This window comes from Symphalangus syndactylus, chromosome 22 (assembly GCF_028878055.3).
Source record: "Symphalangus syndactylus isolate Jambi chromosome 22, NHGRI_mSymSyn1-v2.1_pri, whole genome shotgun sequence".
In the NCBI taxonomy this organism is placed as follows: domain Eukaryota; kingdom Metazoa; phylum Chordata; class Mammalia; order Primates; family Hylobatidae; genus Symphalangus; species Symphalangus syndactylus.
The window spans coordinates 34,438,881-34,461,623 of record NC_072444.2 but is presented as its reverse complement, the minus strand read 5'-3'; the positions used below and the strand labels follow the sequence as shown (position 1 = coordinate 34,461,623).

The 22,743-nt window shown below is 63.7% G+C and overlaps 1 protein-coding gene across 6 annotated transcripts in view; it reads right to left on the bottom strand.

Moving 5' to 3' along the window:
• Positions 1–9,086: 9,086 nt before the first annotated feature.
• Positions 9,087–22,743, bottom strand: part of MORN1 (MORN repeat containing 1) — a 74,387-nt gene continuing 60,730 nt past the window's right edge. For 2 of the 6 annotated variants that reach the window (XM_063632058.1, XM_063632059.1), the window contains 2 exons: positions 11,973–12,019; positions 9,087–9,793 (listed from right to left, as the gene is read on the bottom strand). In XM_063632058.1, coding sequence (XP_063488128.1) covers positions 9,213–9,793; positions 11,973–12,019 — 628 coding nt within the window. In that variant the 3' untranslated portion in view covers positions 9,087–9,212. Of the gene's footprint in view, positions 10,023–11,972; positions 12,020–19,783; positions 20,458–22,743 lie in introns of those variants that run through there. The other 4 variants (XM_055262582.2, XM_063632060.1, XM_063632062.1 and 1 more) reach the window with 3 other exon arrangements.

Sequence of the window (22,743 nt, the reverse complement as noted above, 5' to 3'; positions counted from 1 at the left end):
CCTACCTCCCTAGTTTCTGCCCCACTCTGTGCCCCACCCATTTCATTTCTGCCTCAGTCACCAACAGCTGTCCTTAGGCCACCCTTGGGTCTCAGCTGTGCTGGTCTCCCCCTCCTCCTGGAGCCACAGTCCTGCCAGCCTTCACCCACCACCCTGTGGTGAAGGGGGCTGACAGCGGCTGAGCAGCCTGGCCTTGTCTGGGGAGGCAGCGGCAGGCACCTCCTCGGTGGGGAGTGGAGACTGCTGACCAGTTACTGCAGCCACTGGTTCAGCCCAGCGTGTCCGGCCCCAGCCCCTAAGCCAGGGCGGGGACCTGGCTCCTCCCTCACCTCACCCCCAACCCGCCCTCCTGCCCCAGCGCAATGCTCCGAGGGCATGGTCAGGAGCCCCCAAGCTGGACGCCCCCTCATGGCTGTATGAGGGGCTCTACCCATTGCCCCAGCCCACAGGCCCAGACTCCGACCCCATCCTGGCCCAGGCCTGGCCACCCCCACGCCCCATCACCTGCTCTGACTCCCCCACTTCCTTCTGGCCAGGAAGAGGCAGCCCCCACCCACTCTGTTCTCGTAGCCTCTGCACAGCTGCTGGTCCTGCTCCAGGCGACCCAGCCTCAGACCCCACGGAGCCCACACAGCCTCCCCTGCAAGGAGGTGTGGAGCCCACAGGGACGCCCCCAGGCCAGGGCCGTCTGCCCTCCGGAAAGGGTGGGGTCGTGACCCTGATGTGTTGGCCCTGGGGGGGTCCATACCCTCCCCACAGAAACTGCCCTGTCTACCCCACCCACAGCGGACCCTGGGGAGGGGGTGAGGACAGAACATTTGGGGACTGGATGCCCGCCCAGCCCTGCCACCCCCCAGTCTCAGTGACGCACATGGCCATCTGTGCCTGGCCTGTGCCAGGTGGGTGGGGGCCTTAATGGCTGGGGCACCCAGCCCTGGAGCAGGTGGCCCCGCTGCGGGTGAGGACCGGCAGGGGCAGCCTGGCCAGCCTGGCTTGTCTTTGCAGTGTCCTGTGCTGGGCCAGGTGTCCGGCCGGGCTGGGAACGGACCTTTCTCTCCCATGGCCGGGCCTGGCAGCTCTTACTGGCAAGAAGTGCAGCCCAGGCTCGGCCTCAATGGCTTCTGCCGCAAAGAAGGCCTGTTCCAGAAACTTCCAGGGACAGGGAACCATGGGGAGGTGGGGAGGTGGGGGCTGGAGGCAGGGGCTCCCTCAGTCAGCCCAGGCAGCAGTGTCTCCCAGTCTCCTGCCCCTCCCTGCAGCTGTCCCAAGGACACTCTTAGTTATAGGGGTGCCAAGTACCCAGGCCCTGTGGAGATACAAGTGGCTGGCTTGGAAGGGTGGGCTCCTGGCTGCCCAGCTCAGCCCAGAAACCAGGGTGGGGTGCCCTCCAGACCTAGAACCAGAGCCCAGGGGTGTGGAGGGTCGAAGGCCGTCTAGAAGCCTTAGTGGGGGCTGGGCAGGCCACCAGCCCTGGACCCTGGAGGGTCCCGTGTACCCTGGCCAGTGCCAGCTGCTGCCACCCTGGCCTTGCCCTGCCAGATTCTCCCTGACAGCCCTGTCCCCCTCTCTGCTGTCGGAACCTTCTGGCCCTTCCTGCAAGGTGGGCCTGGCCAGGCTGGGGTCTGGGTGGAGGGCAAGCAGGAATCAGAGCCACTGTTTGCCAGGGACAGACGATGAAGCTCTGTGTGTCCTCCCTCACGGAGATGCCCCGGCTGGGTGAAATGACCCTGGTTGGTGCTATGCCCAGCTTAGGCCAGGCCACCAGTCCCCGATGGATACCGCCCTATGCCCTGCTGTGCCCACCCTGGGGCAGGAGCTGGGCAAGGTGCTGTGTGCCCTGTGGTCCAGCCCCACTCTGCCCTGCCCCTGGTGGGGCCTGGACCCGAGGGACATGAGGCCCACGCCCCAGCTTCCTGTTTCTAAGGAAAAACAGTCCTAGGAAAAAGGCTGTAGCGTCGGAGGAGCTGCCCTCGCCAGGGCCTGGGGGGATGTGGGGGGGGAGGCTGTCCCATTCTGTGATCCCAGGGATGTGAGGAGGGCGGTGGCTGGTGTGGCCAGCACTGGGTCAGGTTTAGGCCGGGGTCTCTCGGGTCTCGGTTTTGGCCCCTCCGTGTTTAGAATCCCCCCAGGCCAAACCAAGGCGGCCTCCAGGGTCACTCCTGCACAGGACAGTGGCCGGAACTCTGAAATGACCACCGACCTGCGCTGGCCGCTGAGGGTCTTACAGACCAAGGCTCTGGGCCCCCCTACCCCATCCTGCGCCCCGTGCGTGGTGCGCAGGACAGAAAACCCGCAGTGGGGCCCCGGCCCTGGCGCTATCCTGGCATCCAGGGAAATCCTGTTTCTGGCTCCAGGCCAGGGCCTGCCCCTCAACCTGGAGAGGCCCGGTCGGAGGCCGGCCTCACGGGGGAAGGGCGGTGGCGGAGGAACTACCCAGGAATTTCAGCGCCGGCTCCGAAACCTTCCCAATCCCTCTCCTTCGCCCGGGCCGGAAGCCGCGCTGGGGGGGTGGGAAGGGGTGCACGTCCCGGGCCCCGCGCCGCGTCCTCAGGGCCGGGCGGCCTCCCCGACGCGCGTTCCGTTCCCGGTCCGGGGACACTGGGGGCCCCGAGTCAGGCGGAGCGCGCCGGGCCCCACTTCCCCACGCGGAGGGGCAGCCCCGCAGCCTCAGTTTACCCCCCGCAGCCTCAGTTTCCCCCCCCCGCCGCCTCTTCCGCTCCCCCCACCCTCCCTGCCGTCCGGGGCGGCGCCCCCCAGATTCGCGGCCAGCGCCTCGGATTCCGGCGGGGTGGGGCGGGGGCTTCCGGCCTGGGGGAGGCTGGTCCGAGCAGCAGGCCCGGGCTGGGGGACGGGACGGGAGGACCTGGGAGCTTCCTGCAGCGTCGGGTGCGGCTCCCGAGGTGGGAATTTCCCCCGAACCGGCGGGCTAAGTGCCCGGGTCTCAGAGGCTGCGGCTCCTCCCGTCGGTGGGCGCTGCCGCCCCCAGAGGCCGCTGCGGGAGGCACGGCGGCGGCAGGAAGCGCCCCCCTCCGTTCCCCCTTTCGCCCCGTACCCCTCTTCCCCCACTCGTCCTCCCTTCCCCACCCCAGGCCCCGCGGAGGCGGCGCGCGTTTCACGGGTTTCACCGCCCGCGGCATGGTGGGGGCGGTGGGTTGGGGGGGTGGGGGGCGCGGCGCGACCCCCAGCGGTGGAAGAGGGAACTGCAGCTCGGCCGGGCTCGGGGTGAGGGGGTCCCTGCCAACCCTGCGCTCCCGGAAGGTCCCAGCCTGGCGGGTTCGGGTGCTTTTCTCTCTGGGGCGCGGCCTCCCTGTTCTGCTCAGTTGGGGGTCCGTTCCCGCGAAGAACCACCACCCCCCCATCCCGGCCCGCAGGCCCCAGCCGCCAAGTCGTTGCTGGGGAAGTGGGCGCAGGCCACCCCCTCTCCGTGAGCCCACTCGCCACAACCCGCAGGGAGCTGGGGGACTTGGTGGATCTAACCACAGGAGACCATGAGACACAGACAGCGTCGCCAAGACCTGCCCCTTAGAGCTGTTTCTCCTCCTCACCTGCCCCCTGGCTCCCTGCAGGCCTGGCCTCCTATCCTGGGCCATCAGCCCAGGGACCCACCCATGCTCTGAGCTGTGGGCCTGAAACCCGCCCTCCTGGCAGGGAGCCTGGCTGCGCCCCAGGCCGCTTCTGCTTGGAGCTCTGTGGAAGGAAATGCCCTCAGGTTCCCAGGCACCGAGCCTCCCCTCCCACTAACCCCATTAGGGGTACAGCAGCCCCGTGGCGCTCAGCCTGCCTCTCTCTGCCTGGGCAGGACCGTGGAGCCCACGCCGTGTCCTCTCTCCTGTCCCCAGATGGAAGCCGGAAGGTGGGGCGCTAGCAGGGGACATGCTTGACGTGTTGGTGGATGAGGACCCTGTGGGGTCAGGTCTGGGACATCCAGACAGGGTCTCCAGGAGTGAGCCTGGCTGGGGATAGGCAGGAGGACGGCTGCTGGTTCCCTGAGGCCACTGGGGAGCCAAGAAGGTGCAGTCTGAGGGGTTTCCAGGGAGCAGCCAATGGGCTGGGCAGCTGGGAGCAGGGGCAGAGAGAGCTGGGGCTGAGTCCTGGCCTGCCCCTGGGGACTCCTGGGCTGTAAGGCAGGGGTGGGCAGGGCCTGGACCCTTGTTGGGGGCCCCTCCCTGGCTGTGGTGGACCTCAGGAGCCAAGGAGGCTGGGGGGCTGGTGTGGGCAGCTACCTCTGTTTCCCATGGGTCCTCAGGAAGGCGGCCCCACAGACTGAGGAGGCCCCACTGGCCCTGGAGCTGTGTTTGGAGCCCCCACAGCCTGGCTCCTGGCTCTGGTTGCCGTGGGCGGGAGGTGGAAGTACTAGGAGAAGGAGTGTCCAGCATTTTCACGAGTGCCACCGCCAGAGGCCAAGTTGGGGGCAAGAGGGCAGCCAGGCGCCACCCTGGCCCCAGGCGGACTCCCCAAGGCTCGATGAAGGGCCGGCAGCCCTGGGCCTGGCAGCTCTCCTTGCAAGCCCCAGCTGGGGGCTCTGTCATCCGGGAGGCCCTGGGCCTGACCTTTGCTGGCTGCCCCTGGGCTTGGAGGCAGGACAGGAAGGGGCTGATGGGTCTGTTGTCAGCCCTGAGCGCAGTTCGCTGAGCTGTGGTCTTGCTGAGCCAGCCCACAGGCCCAGTGACTCCTGGCTTACTCGGCCTAGGCCTGAGGCTCCCAGGGAAGGCCAGGCTGTGCAGGAACCTGCCTATGGGGCTGGGCACCTGGTCCTCCAGGAAGGCCTGCCTGCGAGGAGCTGCTCTGCACAGCTGGTCTCGACACCCCACTAGGCACCAGGAGCGAAGAGGGAGAGGCTTTGGGAGGGGGACACAGGTCAGGTGGGTCCTGTCTGGTTCCTGGCTGTGGCCTGGCTACATTGTCCTCTGCTAATGCCAAAGGGGCCTGGGCATGGTCTGGAGGGTGTCCTGGCTGAGGCCCTGCTGAAGGGATGAGGCAGGCATCCCCCCACAATCCCTACCCCGTCTCTCTACCTCTCTGTGTGTCTCTCTGACTCTCTCTCTCTCTGTGTCTCTGCCTCTGTGTATCTCTGTCTCTCTCTGGCTCACAGACTCCATCTTCCATGGCAGCAACTGGCTTGATGCTCTTTCAGTGTCATCTTCGCTTGGTAACCACGGGTGGGAGGGAAGGAGGAACGGCCACTGCTCCCTTGTCTGGAGGTCAAAGGAACAGGAGGGGCACAGGGAGGGGGGCGGGGCTGGGACCTGGACCTGTCTCCCCGGGACTCTTCCTGGGGCAGGAGACGGGGCTGGCTGGGGTTGGGGGCTCCACCTCCACCTCCACACTGTGTTTATGAGCTTGCCAGAGAGCCTCCACCTGGCCCCTGGCCTCAGGTTTCCAGGGGTGGCACCAGTAGGCCGTGGTCTGCAGGCCAGAGGCAGACATAGCCCCTACCCGGTCCGGAGGAGCCCAACAGAGCCCCTGCCCAGCCTGGGAGGAGGCCTCAGCCCAGCTCATGTCCCGCTGTGTTGGCAGTCAGACGGTCACATGGCATGATCACCCTGGCCCCAAAGCCGGTGTGTTTCCACCTCCAGCACTGAGAGCTGCCCGCCCTCCCCCTGACACGCAGAGGAGAGCCTGGGAAGCCTGGGAGACCATGGCTGCCGTGGGCAGGGCTGGTGGCTGTCACCACTTGCTCCAAGGCCTTTGGGGACACATCTGCCCCCGGCCCGCGCCCTCAGCTCAGTGACGCTGCTCGGCCTGCAGCAAGTCTGTCCACTCACTGAGGCTCCAATGCCGGGTGTGAGGCCGGTGCCCGGGAATCAGTGCCTAGTCCCAGATGCAGCCCCAGTGAGCAGGGGCAGGCGAGCCGAGGCCAGCCCATGGGCCCCCATCCTTCCACTTGACCCCGCCCGGGGCTCGGCACTCAGGGACTGGTTCCGGCCAGCATGGGGCAGGCGATGGGGAAGGATCTTTCACGGGGGAGGGGCACGCCCCGGAGCGGGGGTGTGTGCTGGCGGGAGATGCGTGTGGGGGGCTCTGGGTCCTCCTTCCAGGGTCTTCCTCCACACCCCGGGAGAGCAAGGGTCCTGGGACTCTGCCGAAGAGGTCAGCTGGACCAGACAGACGGGCCAGTCTCTGTGGCCTCCCCAGAGCCATGGGGACTGGCAGACCCAGAAGCCAGGGTGAAGGGACGCGGGAGGCCTTGTGTTCTGTGGCCCGTCCTGAGGACTGTCCCCATGGTGGGCTGCCTGAACAGAGTCCGAGGGGAGGGTCACTGTCCCTGGGTGTTGCCTGGCCTGCGGCCGCCTCGCCACTCCTGGTCTCTGGATGCTGCACCCTGCAGTCCCTCCCTCTCCTGCCCGGCTCCTCACCCCACGTCCAGCCCTCCAGAGCAGTGTCTGTGGCCACATGGCTGTCTCCACAGAGCCTCTCTCCCCGAGCTGTTTTTTTTTTTTTTTTTTTAAACAATTCAAATTTCCTGCGTATTTTAACTTTGGGATGTGGTGTGAGGAGTAGGGTGAGTGGGGCCGGGGCGGGAGTCCAGGCGAGGCCCAGGCGCTGTGTCTCTCCAAAGCTGGCTGCCCGTTAGCTCCCAGGCATGCTGGCCAGAGAGGCACCAGCAGCCCTAGGAAGCCACGGCTCTCTGCTCCTTCCCAGGGTCCCCAGGGCCCGTCCTGGTGGGTGGGGCATGGGGAGAGGAGCACGGCCAGGTAGCCACCTGGCCACCTTCTTGGGCCCTCAGTGGCCCCGGCAGCAAGTGCAGGGGACACTGATGCCTGCCCGGGGTTTTCCTGTGATAACCAAGGAAGCTGACGGCCCCGGGCTTCTGTGTTTGTAGAGAGCTTACAGAAAAGTCAGCCTCGATGGGCGGCAAGATGCACCTGTCAGCCGCAGAGGAGCCCCCGAGGTGCAGACCCCCACACCCGCCGCCCCCGTGTGGAGAAAACAGCCCTGGATTTCCCGTCGTGGGTTTTGTGACTTTGAAAGCCAAGGCTGCTGACTGGGAATTAAATCCCAGAGGACGCCGCTCAACACACTGGAAACCCAGCAGCTGCTGCTGTTCCCAGCAATTTTTTTCTCTCTAAATTGAAACATCATTTTCTGTTTTTCTTCTGACACAAATGTGGTTTCATCCTGAAGTGAAAAAAAGCTACAGAGCAATTTGCTAGACGTCAGGGGCAGGCCCAGGTGAGCGCCGCTCACACGCAGTGATCAGGGTCAGCGTGACGCAGTGATGTCTGCCCTTCACAGGGGCTCGTCTGTGGGCCCGGTCTGGCCGATGTCGGCCTGGCCTCCTGGGAGGCAGGTGACCCAGGTCAGAGCAAGCCAGACAGGCCAGGAGCCTCCCTTTCGACGGGCATAGCCAACCCCCAGGGTAAGGGGCAGTGTCAGAACCGCCAGGCGCTCACAGGCTCCAGGGACCAGAGGCTGGAGCCGTGGCTGTGACGAAGCCACCCTGGGCTCTGGGGGCCTCGAGGATGGCCGCAGCTGGGAGACGCAGCCTTGCCACTGGCTCTGGGCTTCTAGAAGGTGCGGGAGGGTGGCTGCCTGCCTTCCTGTCTGAAATGGACGCCTGGGTATCTGGGGAAACTTTGGGGATGCCAGAGCCCCCCACATGCGCTCGGCCTCCAAATTGCAGAGCTCAGAACCAGGGGGCCTTGGGAACACTCTGCCCTGGCAGAGGAAGGGTCCCCTTGCTGCAGCTCTAGTGGCCTCCAGCTTGTCACCTCCAAGGATGGGGGACCCAGCACCCCATGATCTGGTCTGGTTCCTCCCTGCAATGCCCCCCAGCCCGCCCCTCTGCCCCTGGGCAGCAGGCTGCCTTCAGTGCATCCACCACGCTGAGCCCAACCTGGCCCCACCCAGGCTTTCCCTGAGAGCTCCCCAGGGCCCCCCACTGTGGAGCACCCCAGCTTCTGGGTGGATCTTCACCCTGTGTGCCCAGGGGCTGCCCTAGGTTCCTGCACTGCTGTGAATGCAGCTCCTCTGTCCACAGCCTCCTTCCGCCGAGCAGAAGCAGCTCCCTGTGCAGGTCTGGAGAGACGCCCCGGCCGCAGCTGGCCTGGGAAGATGGTGTGCTCCCAGGGAAGTGCGCCTGGACGGTGGGAGGGTGGGTCTGGCCGCAATGCAAGGAGGTCGGTGCTAGTCGTGGGAGAGCCGGGGACAGCAGCATGAGGGACACATCGGGGGCACGGGTCTGGTGTGGGGCTGGGGCTAGGCCCTGGACGCCCCCTCCCCAGGGCTCCAAACGGTGGTCTTGTGAGAGGGTGGGCTGCAAGGACGGCGGCGGGTCTGAGGGGCCGCCAGGAGAGCAAGGGCCTGAGGAGGCTGGCTCCCTGCCCAGCGCTGGGAGGACAGAGGGTGAGACCAGCCAAGCTGCACAGGCCCCAGGTGGGCGGGGTGAAGCCAGGGGCCAGGGCAGGCGCGGCGGGGCCAGGAGGCAGGGTCTCTGCAGTGGCCACCTTCTGTGCTGACCGAGTAGCTGGCTGCCCATGGGCCATCTCAGTGCCCCCTCCCCAATGACCTTCTGGCCCCTCTCTGGCTGAGGGGCCCTCCAGAGGCAGCTGTAAAATGTCCCTGACCATCCTCCCTGGTCAGTGCGGGGTGGAGGCGTCAGGCAGGCAGGACACCTGGTCAGCAGAGCTGATTGCATGCTTCCTGCCTCTTGCCATGGGAGCCCGTCCTGCGGGCAGGATTGCCTGGAGTGGGTAGTGCCAGGCAGAGGCCATGGGGTTGGCTGGCTGGGCTTCACTGCAGAGCTCTGTGGCAGGGAGACAGGGACCCTCCTTCTCAGCCCCAGCCTGGCAGGGAATTCCGGCACCGACCGCGGCTGGGCCTGGGAACAGTGTGGGTGGGACAGACGTGCTGGCCTCGAAGGGTGCCTGGGATACTGCCACAGGCCTGGCCTTGAGGCACTGAGACGAGCCATCCCATGTGTCCCGCCTGAGCCCCCAGGCTTCCCAGGGCTCTGCGCAGATCGGGGGCCACAGCAGTGAGCAAGGACGTGGGCCCCAGTCCTGCTGCCTTGCCCGTGAGTGTGTGGGTGCATGGGGAGGGCCTTGCTACTGGCGTGGGGCCCAAGGAGCAGTGCCCTCCATAGCTGACACTGAGCATTTTATTCAAGCCGGCAGCTGCGGGGCTCTGGAGAATCGGGGAGCAGAGTCCCACAAGCAGAGGCAGCGTTTCCTTCCGTTCACACTGAGGTGGCCTTCTGTGGACACAGGGCCTCACCAAGGCGCTGGTGGCTCTGGGGTGCAGCTGTGGGCGACCTGCCAGCCGCTTGAGGCTTCAGGGCCTTTTTCCAGGACATGGGGTGGCTGGCCAGCCCTCTTCGCTACGACCCGCAGGTGTTTGAAGGCAGGGGGCAGCCTGTGCCCCAGGAATGGCGGGGTGGTCACGTCGCGGATCGTGAGCACGTACTCCCCTGCAAGGGGCGGGCTGGGCTGGTCCTCAGCAGGCTCCTGTCCCTTCCTCTCCCTGGCCTCAGCCCACTGCCCACTGCTCATGTGCCCACTGGCCCCTGTGCCCCCGACCCTGGTCGTCTCTGCCTGGGTTCTGGGATTCTTGGCACTGTAACCATAGGACCGGCCACTGGACCGGTCCTGAGGGGCTGGACACACAGTCAGCGTAGGTGAATAAACTAATTTTGGGTAAAGGAAACCACCTCTGACCTCAGGCCACAGCCCAGCTATGGCCTCCGGCTTGGAGGCTGGCAAGGACGGACGCGACCCTCTGGTGGTGGCCGCTCTCAAGCCCCTGCTGCTGACCTGGCTGCGGGTCCCTGGAGGATTCTTTTGCAAATACTTTCCTACTTTTTTAGGAGAAAAATAATTCATTTTCTCCATAAACTGTTTTTAAAATAAGGAACCCTCTGAAGGCATGGTGTGTCTGGTTTGCTTTTGAAGCCCCCGCCCCGGCCCCTTCCCCACACCCGCGCTGGGGCTCTCTGGGTGGGGCTGGAGGGCGGCCCTGCTGGGGGGACTCCGCAGAGAAGGAAAAGTACTTTTCCTTTCACAGTCTGCAAACTGTCTGGAGAGCTTCAAAGTTGGAGAAACCATAAAAAAGAAAATAAGAAATAACAAAAAGTGAGGTTGCCATAGAAACAGTCCTCTCCCCTCCCCTGAGCCTGCCGGGGCTGGCACCGGAGCGTGGAAAAAGCGCCTCGGCTGGCCCGGGCTCACACCAGGAATGCGGCCGCAGCTGAAATGGGGGCAGGAGTCGGCTCACACCGCAAGGCAGAGCAACATTCCAGACGCCGGCCTGGAAAACAGCGCTCCCCTCGCAGAGCGGCGGCCTCCTCCGGCCAGGCCGAGGGCTCGGCCGCCTATGCGTTCCCAGGGCTGGACAAGAGCGAGCCTCGGGGGCCAGGAGGAATGTGCTTGGCCCCGAGTCAGTTCCTTTAGAAAAAAAACCACGGTTCTGGGGGGCCTCGCCAGGGGGACACACGTTCTGCAACCTGGCGGGTGTGGGCCACAGCGCCGGGCACCAGGGACAGCCTCCCTGGCGGGCGAAGAGCCCCACATGGCAACGCCACCGTGTTTCCAAGCAGCCCGGTTTCTAGGTGTTCCCAGGAATCCAGCTGTACCAGCGGCGGCCAAGGCGCTGGCCGGGGGGCCGAGAGCTCAGTGGGCAGTGGCTGAGGAGCCCGGCCACAGGCCCCATCTGACCCCACTCCTGAGGCTGGCGTCCCGGCGGATGGGAAGGGCGGGCGGGAAGGGGTCTGGCTGGTGGCCACCGTATGGCAGGCCGGGCCTCGACGGCCACGTGACCTAGCCCTGGGCCAGCTCTCACTTGGGGTCTCGGCCATACATACATGGCTTAGCCCCAAGTGGCCCCTGAATCGGGTCTCCCTTCGCTCCTCACCCCCCGAGCTGTCTCTGCTGAGCACATAAACCCTGGCCGAGCGGCTGCGCACAGATGCCAGGACCCAGCCGATTCCTGTCACTGCGGAGATGTCCCTGCCTCCCACGCTCACCCACCTGCCCTTCCTTGGATGGCCGGGACACGGTGGCCCAGTCGATGGTGTGAGGGCTGCTGTGGGACCACGGGGGACGCCGCCCAGGACTCTGGTCCCTCCCGTCACCAAGGCCTCACTGGCTACAGCCCCGGCCACACGGGTGCCGTCCCCACCACCAGGGTGGCTCTGCTTGTTCTCCTGCTGCGCCAGAGGCAGCTCCATGGTGGCATCCAGACCCAGTGAGCAGTTGGCCCAGACCTTCCAGCCTGTGGCTCTCCAGCCAGAACCCCAGAGACACTAGAGGAAGGGTCATTCATGTTGGCCCAGGTGACAGAGAGGCTCTGTTCTCTGTCAGGCAGCCAGTCAACCGTGGCGCCCAGGCCCTGCTAGGGGTCCAAGCCTCTGTGTAGCTGAGGTGCCCTGGCATTCGGCTCCTCTGGCTTGGAGGGGGATGCCAGGCCTAGGCTGTGGGGCTGAGTCCCAGGACTGGGGCGACTGGAGGAGGCCCCACGGCTGAGGGTCTGCACCTGAGCCTTCTCCAGGCCCTCGCTGCACCCCTCCTCGCTGTCCCCACAGCAGCCCCCACGCCGGGAGGAGCCTTCCGCCCAGCCCAGGCCCACCAGGCCCTGCAGCCGGCCTTGCTGGGGAGCAGCTCCTCATGATTCAGCCACTGTGGGCCTTGACAGCTGCCCCTCAGCTCCCCTTGGCTCCCCTTGGTCCCCAAGGCCTCTGCGCCCCCGTGCTCCCTGCCCCCGTGGCTTCCTCCTTTCTAGGACATTCCCCACATCAAGGGCTGTGTCGGCCCAGCTTCAAATCTTTCTGGACCGTCCCCAGCCCCCAAGCCACCAGCCCCCTTCACATTCAGGTCCCTGGGAGGGCCCGGCTGCTCCCCAGTCCCCCACCCACTGCCACCTGCCTCTGGGGGCCCCGGGCCGAGTTCCCCCAACCCCACCTCCAGCCCTGGGCTGCGGCCTCTCGCCTCTCCAGAAAGCGGCGCAACCGGCGATGGACTTGGGCCCTGTCCACCTACCTGGGTATGCTGCCGCAGCCGGCTCCTCCATTACTCTCCCCTCAGGCCTGTGGAGACAACACAGCAAGGCTCCTAAATGCCCTACCTGGGCCCCCACGACATGGCATCCCTGACCTGAACCAGGGCTAGTGGCTCCAGGGTGGATTCAGGGCCCCAGCACAGCAGAGGCCTGCAAACCCCACCTCGGGGCCATGGGCAGGACGGGGAGAGTCCTCTGGCGGCCTGCACCCAGCTCTCTGCCCCTCGGAACCGTGGGCTGCCCTGTGCAAGTCCTCTTTGTCTAAATTCTTGATGTGCTTATGGCCTTGGAGCAGGAGTGGGACCGACCACCCCATTTCTACAGGCTTTTGACAAGGCAAAGGCCTCCCAGGGTGCAGCTGAGAAGATCCTGGAGGCTGGGAAAGACCCTGAGCCCCTGAGAGATAGCAATGCTGGAGCCTGCAGGGAGTGACTTAGGAACGGCGGAAGTCTCAGCAAGAGGGACCAGGAGGCCCGGTGGGGGTACAGTGTCCCCTCGGAGGGACAGAGGCCCCGTGTCACCTGTCACCTGGGAGTGCCATGGCTGGGAAACGAGAGGTAGCAGTGAGGATGGGAGGGGCCCAGGGGTCCTGTCGGTGCCTCCCCGTGGAGACACTCACTGCCCTGGCTCCCTGAGGGGTGCAGCACCTGCCCGGAGGCAGTCGTTGGGGGGGCCCACCACCCACCAGGTTTTCTGATCTGCAGCAAGTGATGGGCCTGTTCCTCCTGCCTGGACAGCGCCTCAGGGCACCCACGGGCTGGGGCGGGGCCATGGCCAGGCAGGATCTGGGTCAGGGGAGCAGGTGGGCCCTGAGGATGTGGCCGTGGCCGTGGCCCCGGTGGGGAGGAGGCAGTCCCTGCACGTGAGGAAGCTGGGCTGCCCGGCAGGTGCCTCTGATGCTCCTGCTGTAGGGACGAGGGGCTGGCTCCGTGTAGACACCCACCCTCCTCCCTAGGCAGTGAGATGCACTTTGGAAATATATCTTACTTTCTTCTTTCTCTCCCCTTTCCTTCCCTTCCTTCCTTCCTTCCCTTCCTTCCTTCTTTCTTTTCTTTCTTCTTTTCTCTCTTGTTCCTTCTTCCTCTCTCTCTCTCTTCTCTCTCTCTCTCTCTCTCTGTGTGTGTCTCTCTCTGTCCTTTCTTTCTCTAGATAGAGTCTGGCTCTGTGACCCAGGCTAGAGTGCAGCGGCTCACTGCAGCCTCCAACTCCTGGGCTCAAGCAAGCAATCCCCTCGCCTTAGCCTTCCAAGGAGCTGGGACCACAGGGGTGTGCCACCATGCCCATGGGACCACAGGGGTGTGCCACCATGCCCATGGGACCACAGGGGTGTGCCACCATGCCCAGATAATTAAAAAAAATTTTAGAGACGAGGTCTCACTATGTTGCCCAGGTTGGTCTGAAACTCCTGGGCCCAGGAGAGTCCTTCCACCTCCGCTTCCCAAAGTGCGGGGATCACTGCACCTGGCTTTTGTTGATTTTTTTCTTTTTTTTTGGCAATAGAGACAGGATCTCACTCTGTTGCCCAGGCTGGAGTGCTGTGGCCTGATCATGGCTCACTGCAGCCTCAACCTCCCAAGTAGCTAAGACTACAGGCACGTGCCATCGTGCCCAGCTAATTTTTAAATTTTTTTGTGTGGGGATGGGGTCTCACTATGTTGCCCAGGCTGGTCTCAAACTCCTGGGCTCAAATGGTCCTCCCACCTCGGCTTCCTAAAGTGTTGGGATTACTGGCACGAGCCACTGCGCCCAGCTGAGATGTTCTTTCTGGGTGAAGCCCCAGGTGCACCAGGCTGGGCTGTGTCCGGAATCACCCATCCAATGGGCCTGGGGAAGCCTGCTGGGCTGGCACCGTCCCGCAGCCTCCTCCTGCCGCCCTGCCCGCTGTGGCTGGCCAGTTCCTGTCATTCGTGGCTCAAGGGGGTCAACAGCCCACCCAGAGCTGGGAGAGAGCCAAGGGCTCCTTGACTCTCCAGGTTCCTACCCGTCGACAAACTTAAATCCTACAGGCAGCAACTGGGTGAAAAAGAATGAAAGACAAGACTTTGAAATGACTTCATTTTGAGTGGGGAGAATAGGCTTTGCTGGACCCCAGGACCCATGTAAGACACAGGAGTGCGGGCGAGGAGGGGAAGCGGGGTACATAATTCAGCACTGAGAAGAACTAGTCTGCCAGGCTGCCAGCCTTAGAGAAAGAAGCAGGATTACAGGAATCCTGAGAGTTTTTACAGAACCCCCAGGGCTTTGAGAAAACAGGGGCAGAGCCAGCAAGGAGCTCGGGAGTCTCGGCCTAGGGAGGAGGCGGTGCGGATTCACAGGCATCGGTGCCCCACAGATGGCGAGAAGGCCCGAGGCCAGTGTCCGCAGAGACCGCACATGGGGAGGTGGTGCAGGAGCCCTGGGCAGTGGACTGGTAGGGCGTCTGGGAACCCACTGCGTGCCTGGGACTGCACCTTCATGCGGGTGCCGGCCCCTCACTCCCGTCCCTCATGCGCTGGCCATGACGGCCCTGGCACTGGCTGCCCTCTGCAGGCCCCAGTAGGTCTGCACCACCCGGCACCATCTCCTGCCAGTTCTGCCCGAGGCAGCAGCTGCCACCACCGCACAGACACATCCTGCTCCCTCCTGACCTTCGGAGGCCTGGCCCGGCATCGGCCTGGCAGTCTCGGCCTCCCCGTCAGGGTTGGTGTCTGGGGACCAGGGTAAAGACACAGCAGCCCGGGCCTCACCCAGAGTCTGTGTGTGGCTGTTCTGCAGTGCTGAACGTCTGAGGCCTGTGTTGCCCCCACAGACTTGTGCTGTGGACACACCGGCACCCACACAGAAACACAGAGACAGAAACACAGAAACACACAGAAACAAACACAGAAACACACAAACACAGAAACACACAGAAACATACATAAACACATAAACACAGAAACAAACACAGAAACACAGACACAGAGAAACAGAAACACAGAGAAACACAGAAACACACAGAAACACAGAAACATAGAAACACAGACAGAGAAACACAGAAACACATAGAAACACACAAAAACAGAAACAAACACAGAAACACAGAAACACAGAGACACAGAGACACACACAGAAACACAGACACAGAGAAACACAGAAACACAGAGAAACACAGAAACACAGAAACACTGAAACACAGCGGGCGGTGTCCAGGCTGCAGAGGCTCCATCGCTGTCACCAGGCCCAGAGGCTGTGGACGGCTGCGAGTGGCCTGTGCGGCTTTTAGAAGCACAGACGGGATGAGGTGGACGAGGCGGCACAGGCGAAGGGCCATAAGGAGGGGCAGGCATGGTGGGCAGGCAACACCACCTCTGCAAGGCCAACAAGGTGCTGCACCTGGCTCCCTCCTCTTGCCCGTGCCTCTGGCGGTGACCAGAATGGCCCGTTGACTGAAATGGCTGCCCTGACGGGAGAGGGCTGCTTCCCTGAGGCCCTGCATCGTGCCTCGGCATCCCCACATCGCGCCTCGGCATCCCCACATTGCGCCTCAGCATCCCCACATCGCGCCTCGGCATCCCCGCATCGCACCTCGGCATCCCCGCATCGCGCCTCAGCATCCCCGCATCGCGCCTCGGCATCCCCGCATCGCGCCTCGGCATCCCCGCATCGCGCCTCGGCGTCCCCCCGTGAGCTCCTGGCCTTGGCAACCCCCCTCACTGCACCTTCCCAGGCCAGATGCTCCGAGAAGCCAAGAGGCCTCCCAAGGAGCCCGTCACAGGCTTCTGTGTGCAGACAGCAGCGAGCCACTGAGCAGAGCTCCAGGGAGCGGCGTCAGAGAGGCCTTGGCCGAGTGCAGGCCGAGCAAGGGAGCTCTGGCAGCCTGTGGCCCTTGACCCTGTCTACCCGGACCTGCTCCTTCGCGCCTAGGCCCGGCCTTTGCTGTCCTCGGTCTTCCAGCCCATGACGTGGACATGCTCCTCATGCACGGCTTTGGAGTGCCCTTACCTGGGCAGGAAGTTAGAGCTGGGCCTGAGGCCAGTCTGATGCCCGGCCAGGGAGGGCGGTTTGAGGCAGGGGTGTGAGGCCCAGGGGACCCCTTCCTGCAGCCTGGCCCGGTGTCTGGGCTCCTGGAGAAGGGCGCCCACTGGTGCAGTCAGGGGCCATGCCTGGGAGTCAGAGAGTCCAGGCAGATCCTGGTGACAAGGGGCAGGAGATTTTGCCCAGCTCTGGGGTTCTACGTGGCCTCTAGGGCCACCAGGATGTGCCGGGAGCCAGTGAAGCAAGAGCCAAGGAAGACACAATCGGGAGGAACCTGTCACCTGGAGGTGGGGGGGTGCGACTTTCAGAGAAGGGCCCAGGCTCCCGCTGCCTGCTGCGCAGGAGGCATACTCTGCAGCTTTCTGCAGCCCTGGGAGCCCCTGGGAAAGTCTGAAAATCAGGGCCCTTGGCCACAGATCTGGGGCCAGCTTGGAAACTGCCGTCACCTCCTTAGTAACCCCAAGAAATGAGAGCCAGGGTCCAGTGCTTTCTGTAACAGCCCCAGGCACAGGCACAGACGGGTGCAGATGCCAGCCCCAGCTCCTCTCCCGGAGAGCACAGCCTGTGTGTCCTGCCCCATGGAGCACCCGGAGAACGTGCCGGCACCAGGGAGGCCTCTTGCCCCCAGACTGGGCCTAGGAACTGGGGGCCACATTGCCGAGGGAACCCTCCCAGGGAGGCCCCTCTGCACCTGCAGGCGTCCGCAGCCCAGGGAGATGACGGTGGTTTTGTGACTGCTTTCCCAGGTCGAAGAAGGTCAGAGCTTGGATTCTTGGCCCCAAGCCTTGGGGAGGTGACCACTGTGGACACCCAGGTGCCCTGTCCCCAGTGGGCGGTCAGCCTTAGGCCTTGGAAAGCCTGAGGGGTGTTCCCTGTTTGGGGGAGCCTGTTCACCTGTGGGCCCTTGCCGGTGTGGGCGTGCGAAGAGTTAACGGCCGCCCTGCCTCAGCCCCTCTGTCTGCTGTGGGGTTATCATTCCACATCCCCGCTAAGCGCTGGGCACATCTGCAGGCCCAGCTGTTCCCGCCTGGCCCTCACACCTGCTTTGGCTTAGTATCTCTGCTTGGACAAGACAAGGCTCATTTTTCAACCTTTAAAAGTTTCTGAAGAAGAACCCAGTCAATCCCTTTCTCTCGTGGCTGAATTCCCACCTGAAGGCGCTTCCAGCAGTGGGGCCAGGGCACCTGGTGCCGCTTACTGAGGACCCTGGTGCCCCCAGCTGCCCAGTGCCCTCCCTGCAGCTGATCCCATTGTCTTGGGAGCTGTCATCCCTGGGGGCCCAGCCCCCAGCCTGCTGGACACCAATCCCCCACCCTGGGGCCAGGTCCCATGAGGACCACAGCCAGGTGCAGCCTGAAACCCACTGCCCAGTGGGTCTCCTGGGGGCCTTCCCTGGGGATGGAGGGGCTGGGCTGAGTGGGGCCTCCTGGCCACGGGGTCAGCAGGTGGCAAGGCCCAGAGAGGAGGCAGAGCTCTTGGGGAGGGTGGGCAGGTGAGCCGAGCAGGCCAGGGTCTCCACCGCATCACGTGGGCCCCTTTGGGTCTGTTGAGGGTCTATTTCAGATCGTGTTCCCCAAGGCCCCACTGGGCTGGGCCCCGTACAGGTGCAGCATGGAGGAGGCACTGGCAAGAATACTCAGAGATGGCACCAGCCGTGAGCAGGCCAGGCTCAGGCCAAGGGGCAGGCTGGGCTGCTGGGCTGTGTCTGTGTGTTTATGGCGGAGACCAGCGTGCCCAGGAGAGGACTGGGGGGAGTTCCGGGTGAGGGGTGAGCTCCGGGTGAGGCGGGACCCTGGCCTGTGCCCATGGGAACTGCCCATTTGCCCATCTTGGGGCCAGGGTGGGGGTGGTTGCTGGGCTTCTCTGTGCCTCCTCTATCTGCACCCCTCGGCTGGGCAAGCCAGCAGCACAGGCCTCCCCACCTGGGCTTCGAGTCACAGGCTGCTTTGCTGGCCAGGCCTGCCCCTTACTGGCCACAGTGTGCTGGCCAGGACTCACGCTCAGAGAAAGGACACATTGCCGCCCCGAGTCCTGTCCCTGTTCGGACCCAGCCAACCCCGACAGGGTCAGTGGGTGGCCAGGCTCTCGCCCCATGTGTCTCCAGGCACCAGTGGCAGCTGCTGGCTCCAAGGCCATTCTCCTGGCTCCTGTCACCTCTTCGTGGCAGACAAGGGAGGAACGGGTCAGTGTCCTGCGTCCTCTGGGCCTGGGACAGGTGAGGAGCCCAGGTGCTGGCCTGTCCCCACCGGTGGCCTTTCAAAGGGGATGAAGGCCTGTGTAGGACGCTCTGTGGTCACTGGAGATAGAGCCAGGAAGGGACTCTGTGGGCTGTGGAGCATCCACGATCTTTTCAAGTAAAAAAAAATTAATTGACTCCATCTGTGTTGGCCTAATGACTAATTAAATGACTAATCACAGAAGTCTTAATTAAGCCCATTTTTCTCGGAGCCGAGGAGGGAGGAGGAGCTTGGATGCCGACAGCCACCACCGAGCAATGACACACAAGGTCGCCGTGCACACTTGTGCCTGTGGTTGGGCTGATGGACCCCGTCCCGGGCTGATGGGGCTTGGGTGACGACGTTTTCCTATCACGAAGCATGGAATCAGGATTTCTGGGGCCAGTGCCACCCCCACCGTTCCTGTGGAATTCTCCTGTGTGGCTGGGCAAAGTCACGGCCACGTTGATTAAACCGAGTCCCTCTTCCGCAGCTGACATAATTTCACATCTTTTCAGAACCGACAGGGCTTTGTCCTTTTGTGGAATTCTGTAACACGCCTGGAATGTCTCTGCAGGAATGCAGCCAGAGGCCCTCTCAGAAACGCGTCCCCTCCCAGGGCAGCAGGCGGTGGGCACGTGCGGGGCCCTCATGTCTGGTCTGTGTCTACCACCCACTACAGGGAGGGCCATCCCGTCCACGCTGTCTCCCCTCCCACAAGCTGGGGTTCAGCCCCAGGTGGACATGGGGCTCGTGGTGAGGCAGCGACTTGGCAGCCAGATTCAGCGGATGGCGCAGGAGTCCCTCGTGCAGCCTCCCCAGAGCCACTCGGGACCCCTCTCCTGGTCAGCACCTCTCCCTGTCATCCTGCCAGAGGCAGCACAGGCCAGGGCAGCCGTGGCCCTCCAGGCCTGGACTCTGCCCCACGTGGCCACAGGGGTGGGTGGGGCTTCTCCTGGGGGCTCCCTGACATCCCTGGACGTGCTGGGGGGGTTGGGGGTGCCCTGGCAGGCAAGTGCTGGGTCTCAGCCTCTGGCTGTGTCTGTAGGGCCCTCGCGGCAGGACCCTCCTTTCTGGCCACCCTGCACATGGGTGACCAGGCCCTGGAGGGCTTCACAGTGTCAGAGCGTGCCTGGTGGCGGGGGGGTCCTGGTGGCCTTGGCTGGGCTCTGGGAGGGCAGACATGGCCTCTGTGCCCACGAAACCCGGGCTTCCCTTGGGGCACAGCTTGTGAAGGAACCTTGGCCCCTCTTTCCTCTGCCTATTTTAGGGAGCAGTCAAAGACGACTTTGCAGAATCCTGCCTGAGAGTTGTAACAAAGGCACGCGTTTCTCCTGCGTGCACCGTCCTTCTTATGTAACCGCTGCTGTGCCTCTCCCACCACTGCGCCTCTCTCCCCCTCTGCGCCTCTCCCGCCCCTGCGCCTCTCCCGCCCCTGCGCCTCTCCCACCGCTGCGCCTCTCCCGCCGCTGGGCCTCTCCCGCCCCTGTGCCTCTCCCACCCCTGTGCCTCTCCCACTGCTGCGCCTCTCCCTCTTGTGCCTCTCCTGAAATTACAGGCTGGTGTGTCAGTTTTCATTTTTGTCTTTTTTTTTTTCAGTCATTTCTATTGTTTGGAGCCTCCTGGATGACAGTGACAGGCTCTGATGTGGGCTTTGAGGGGTCCACCAGGTGACTCGGTGCTCACCAGGTGCCCAGCGGGGCTGCCTGTCCTCCTGAGGGCACCGGCATCCCCCAGTGGATGCTGAGAGGAGCTCCTGTTGTGCAGCTGTGCAAAGGGGACACAGATGTGGCTGTTCTGAGGGACCGGTGGCTCCCCCAGAGCCCCGGTCTCAGCACACCTGGTGAGCACAGCCCGGCCACCCTGACCGTTGCTCATGGACTCCAGCATTGGAAGGAATGCTGCCTGTCCTTGGTCCACACTTGGGTCCTTCCAGTGGGACGGGCGACCCTTGGTCCTGGTCTCACTGCTTCTCCCATTGTCCCCCTCGGCAGTTCTGTCCTGACATCAGCCCCACGCAGGCCGCTAGGACCTGGGCTTCTATGATGGGGGAATGGGTGGCGCTGTGAGGGGCACGGCAGACCTCTGGCATAGGCCCAGATTGGGGGCCAGGAGGGCGCGACGTGGCGTCTGGACATGGAAGGGGTCACACTCCCGTCTCACTTGGTCTTCTGTTGTCCACACTGCAGAATCTCGTCTGTGCCTCCAGATTTGGAACAGCCAGGAGAACTCTTTGTTAGCTCCTGTTGGGATCCTGGGAGGGGGTGAAAACCTCCATGAGTGAGTGAGGCTTTGGGGCTTTGTGGGGAGATGAGGGGAGGAGCCGGAGCCAGGACCCCAGGGTCTCAGAGGGGCCCCCAGGCTGCGCCTCGAGGGGCCAAGCTCTGTCGGGGGCTGGGGCTGGGGCTCCGTGACCTCCATGGGGTGCAGCCCACCAGGCTGCCTACGAGGGTGCCTCTAAGCCTTCACCCAACTGACCTCTGGCCAACTCCCACGGGTCCCTCAAGGGGCTCACTCTGGAACTGGAGAGTGGGACTATAAAAACACGGAACCCAGGAAGCTGGCATTGTTGGGGTCCTTAGGAAGGATAAAAAGGTGACCACATGTTGGGGGGGTGTCTGGGGGTGGCCAGAATGTTCCAGGCAGGAAGTGCAGTGAGCGTCGGGCTCCAGCCTAGAGATGCTCCTGGTGCGTAATTATGCCAGCCATTGGGCGCGTCTAGCAGGGCCTGGGCTGGCCCCGCCGCAACAGGCCGGGGACAGGCCCCACATCCTCTGTGCCCAGCAGTGGGGATGCCAGCTGGGACCCAGCAGCCGGGTCAGTCCCAGGCCCAGCTCCCGAAGCCTCCTCCCCATTATGGAAAGGGGGTCCCCAGCAATGGCAACTGGGGACAGCTGGTGAGTGAGTGACAGCTGAGTGCAGTGAGTGGCCTCGGGCCTGGAGATGCTGGAACAATACAGGACCGTGCTGGGGTAGGGGCTCGTGCAGAACAAAGTCGTCGGTCACAGGCCACACTGTGGGGGGACCCGAGGGAGGTCTCGGACCTGAGGGGTCTCCTGGGACTCCAGGGTGCTAGCAGCAGGATCCCGGCTCAAGGCACTGCTGCAGCCCCTGCCCTTCTCCATCCCATTCACAAGTGTGTCTGTCGGAAGTGGCAGCCCCAACGGTGCCAGGAGCTTCCACCCTCCGGCCCTGCCTGCCGACAGTGAGCCCTCCCCTGTGCCTGGCATGGGCTGAGGACCCTGCCTGGAACCACTCGGCCACTACACAGCGAGGGTTCCTTGAATGCAAACCAGATGCAGCCGACTGAGTGTTGGAGGGCTTGGGATTTGCCAGAGCCAGGTTGGCTGCTGGAAAGAACGGCTTTCTTAGAATTCTGAAAAGTGGGCTCTTTGGGCCCAGAGCCAGGTCTGGACGCTGGTTGGGGGAGCTGGGACCCAGACCAGAGGGAGGGGTGCGTGGGAGACCCCAGAGCTGCTTCCTCACCGCAAAGCAGGCAGAAGGCACGGGGGCCACAGCTGGGGGAGCCTCAGGCAGGGTCCCCCACTCTTTCCTAAGCGGGGGCCATCGCACAAACACCCAGATGGGTTGTGGGGGGTTTCGGCGGGGACAGAGCTGGGGAGGCCCTGGAAGAGGTCGTGAGGTTGACGCCCCGGTCAGCCACAGTTGAGGGCCTCTGGGTGGTGGGAGGCAGCAGGTGTAAGAATGGTAAGAGATCACGTGGCTACAAGGAACTGGTGGTGGGGGCCAGGCTCCGGCGAGGACAAGAGGCACAGGCTCAGGTTTGTCTCTAAGTCGCTGCCACCCCATGATCCATGGCGGAGAGGCCTGCAAATGTGCAGCCCTTCACCTCCGTGCTGGGTCCTCACCCCAGAAGCGGGCAGAGCTTACGGAGAGTTCACGATGGGAAAGACTCCCCAGGGCTTCCTTACCCATAAGACGTAAGACCAGCTGCACAGAGAGGCGGGGCTCCCTGGGGGGAGCAGGCCTCATTTTGGGCTGCCTGCCCCAACACGACGGGAGGGCCCTGGCTGTGTGGCCGTGGAGCTGGCAGGAGGCAGGGGAAGCGGCCGCTGGTCACAGACTTGTGCCCCGAAGAAATGACATCATTTTAACACTGAACACTCCGACTCCGCGGCCACGTCATCTTGGGATTGAAACAATCCTAGTCCAATGACACTTAACTTGAGGGCAGTGCGAGCCCTTTGTGGGCGTGGCCCAGGCTGAGAGGAGACGCTGACCCCTCCGTTCTCTCAGGCAGAAAAGAGTGAAAGCCTTCTTTTTGCTGAAATAAGACGCTCCAACATCACCCTCAGCGTGGAGGTTGCCACGGTTATGGAGCGAAGTGGAGGTGCCGCCCTGGGCGTTCGGGTCTGTGCGAGTCTGTGGGAGTGACTCTCAGAATGTCTCGGCTTTTGGCTCTTGCAGACGGTCCTGAGGCCGAGCCACTGGGCAAACAGGGCCCCTGCGCCTGCAGGATCTTGGTTGTTTTTTAGTCTCTGCTTCTCAAGTTATCGTACAAAGTGAGTTTCATATTTAA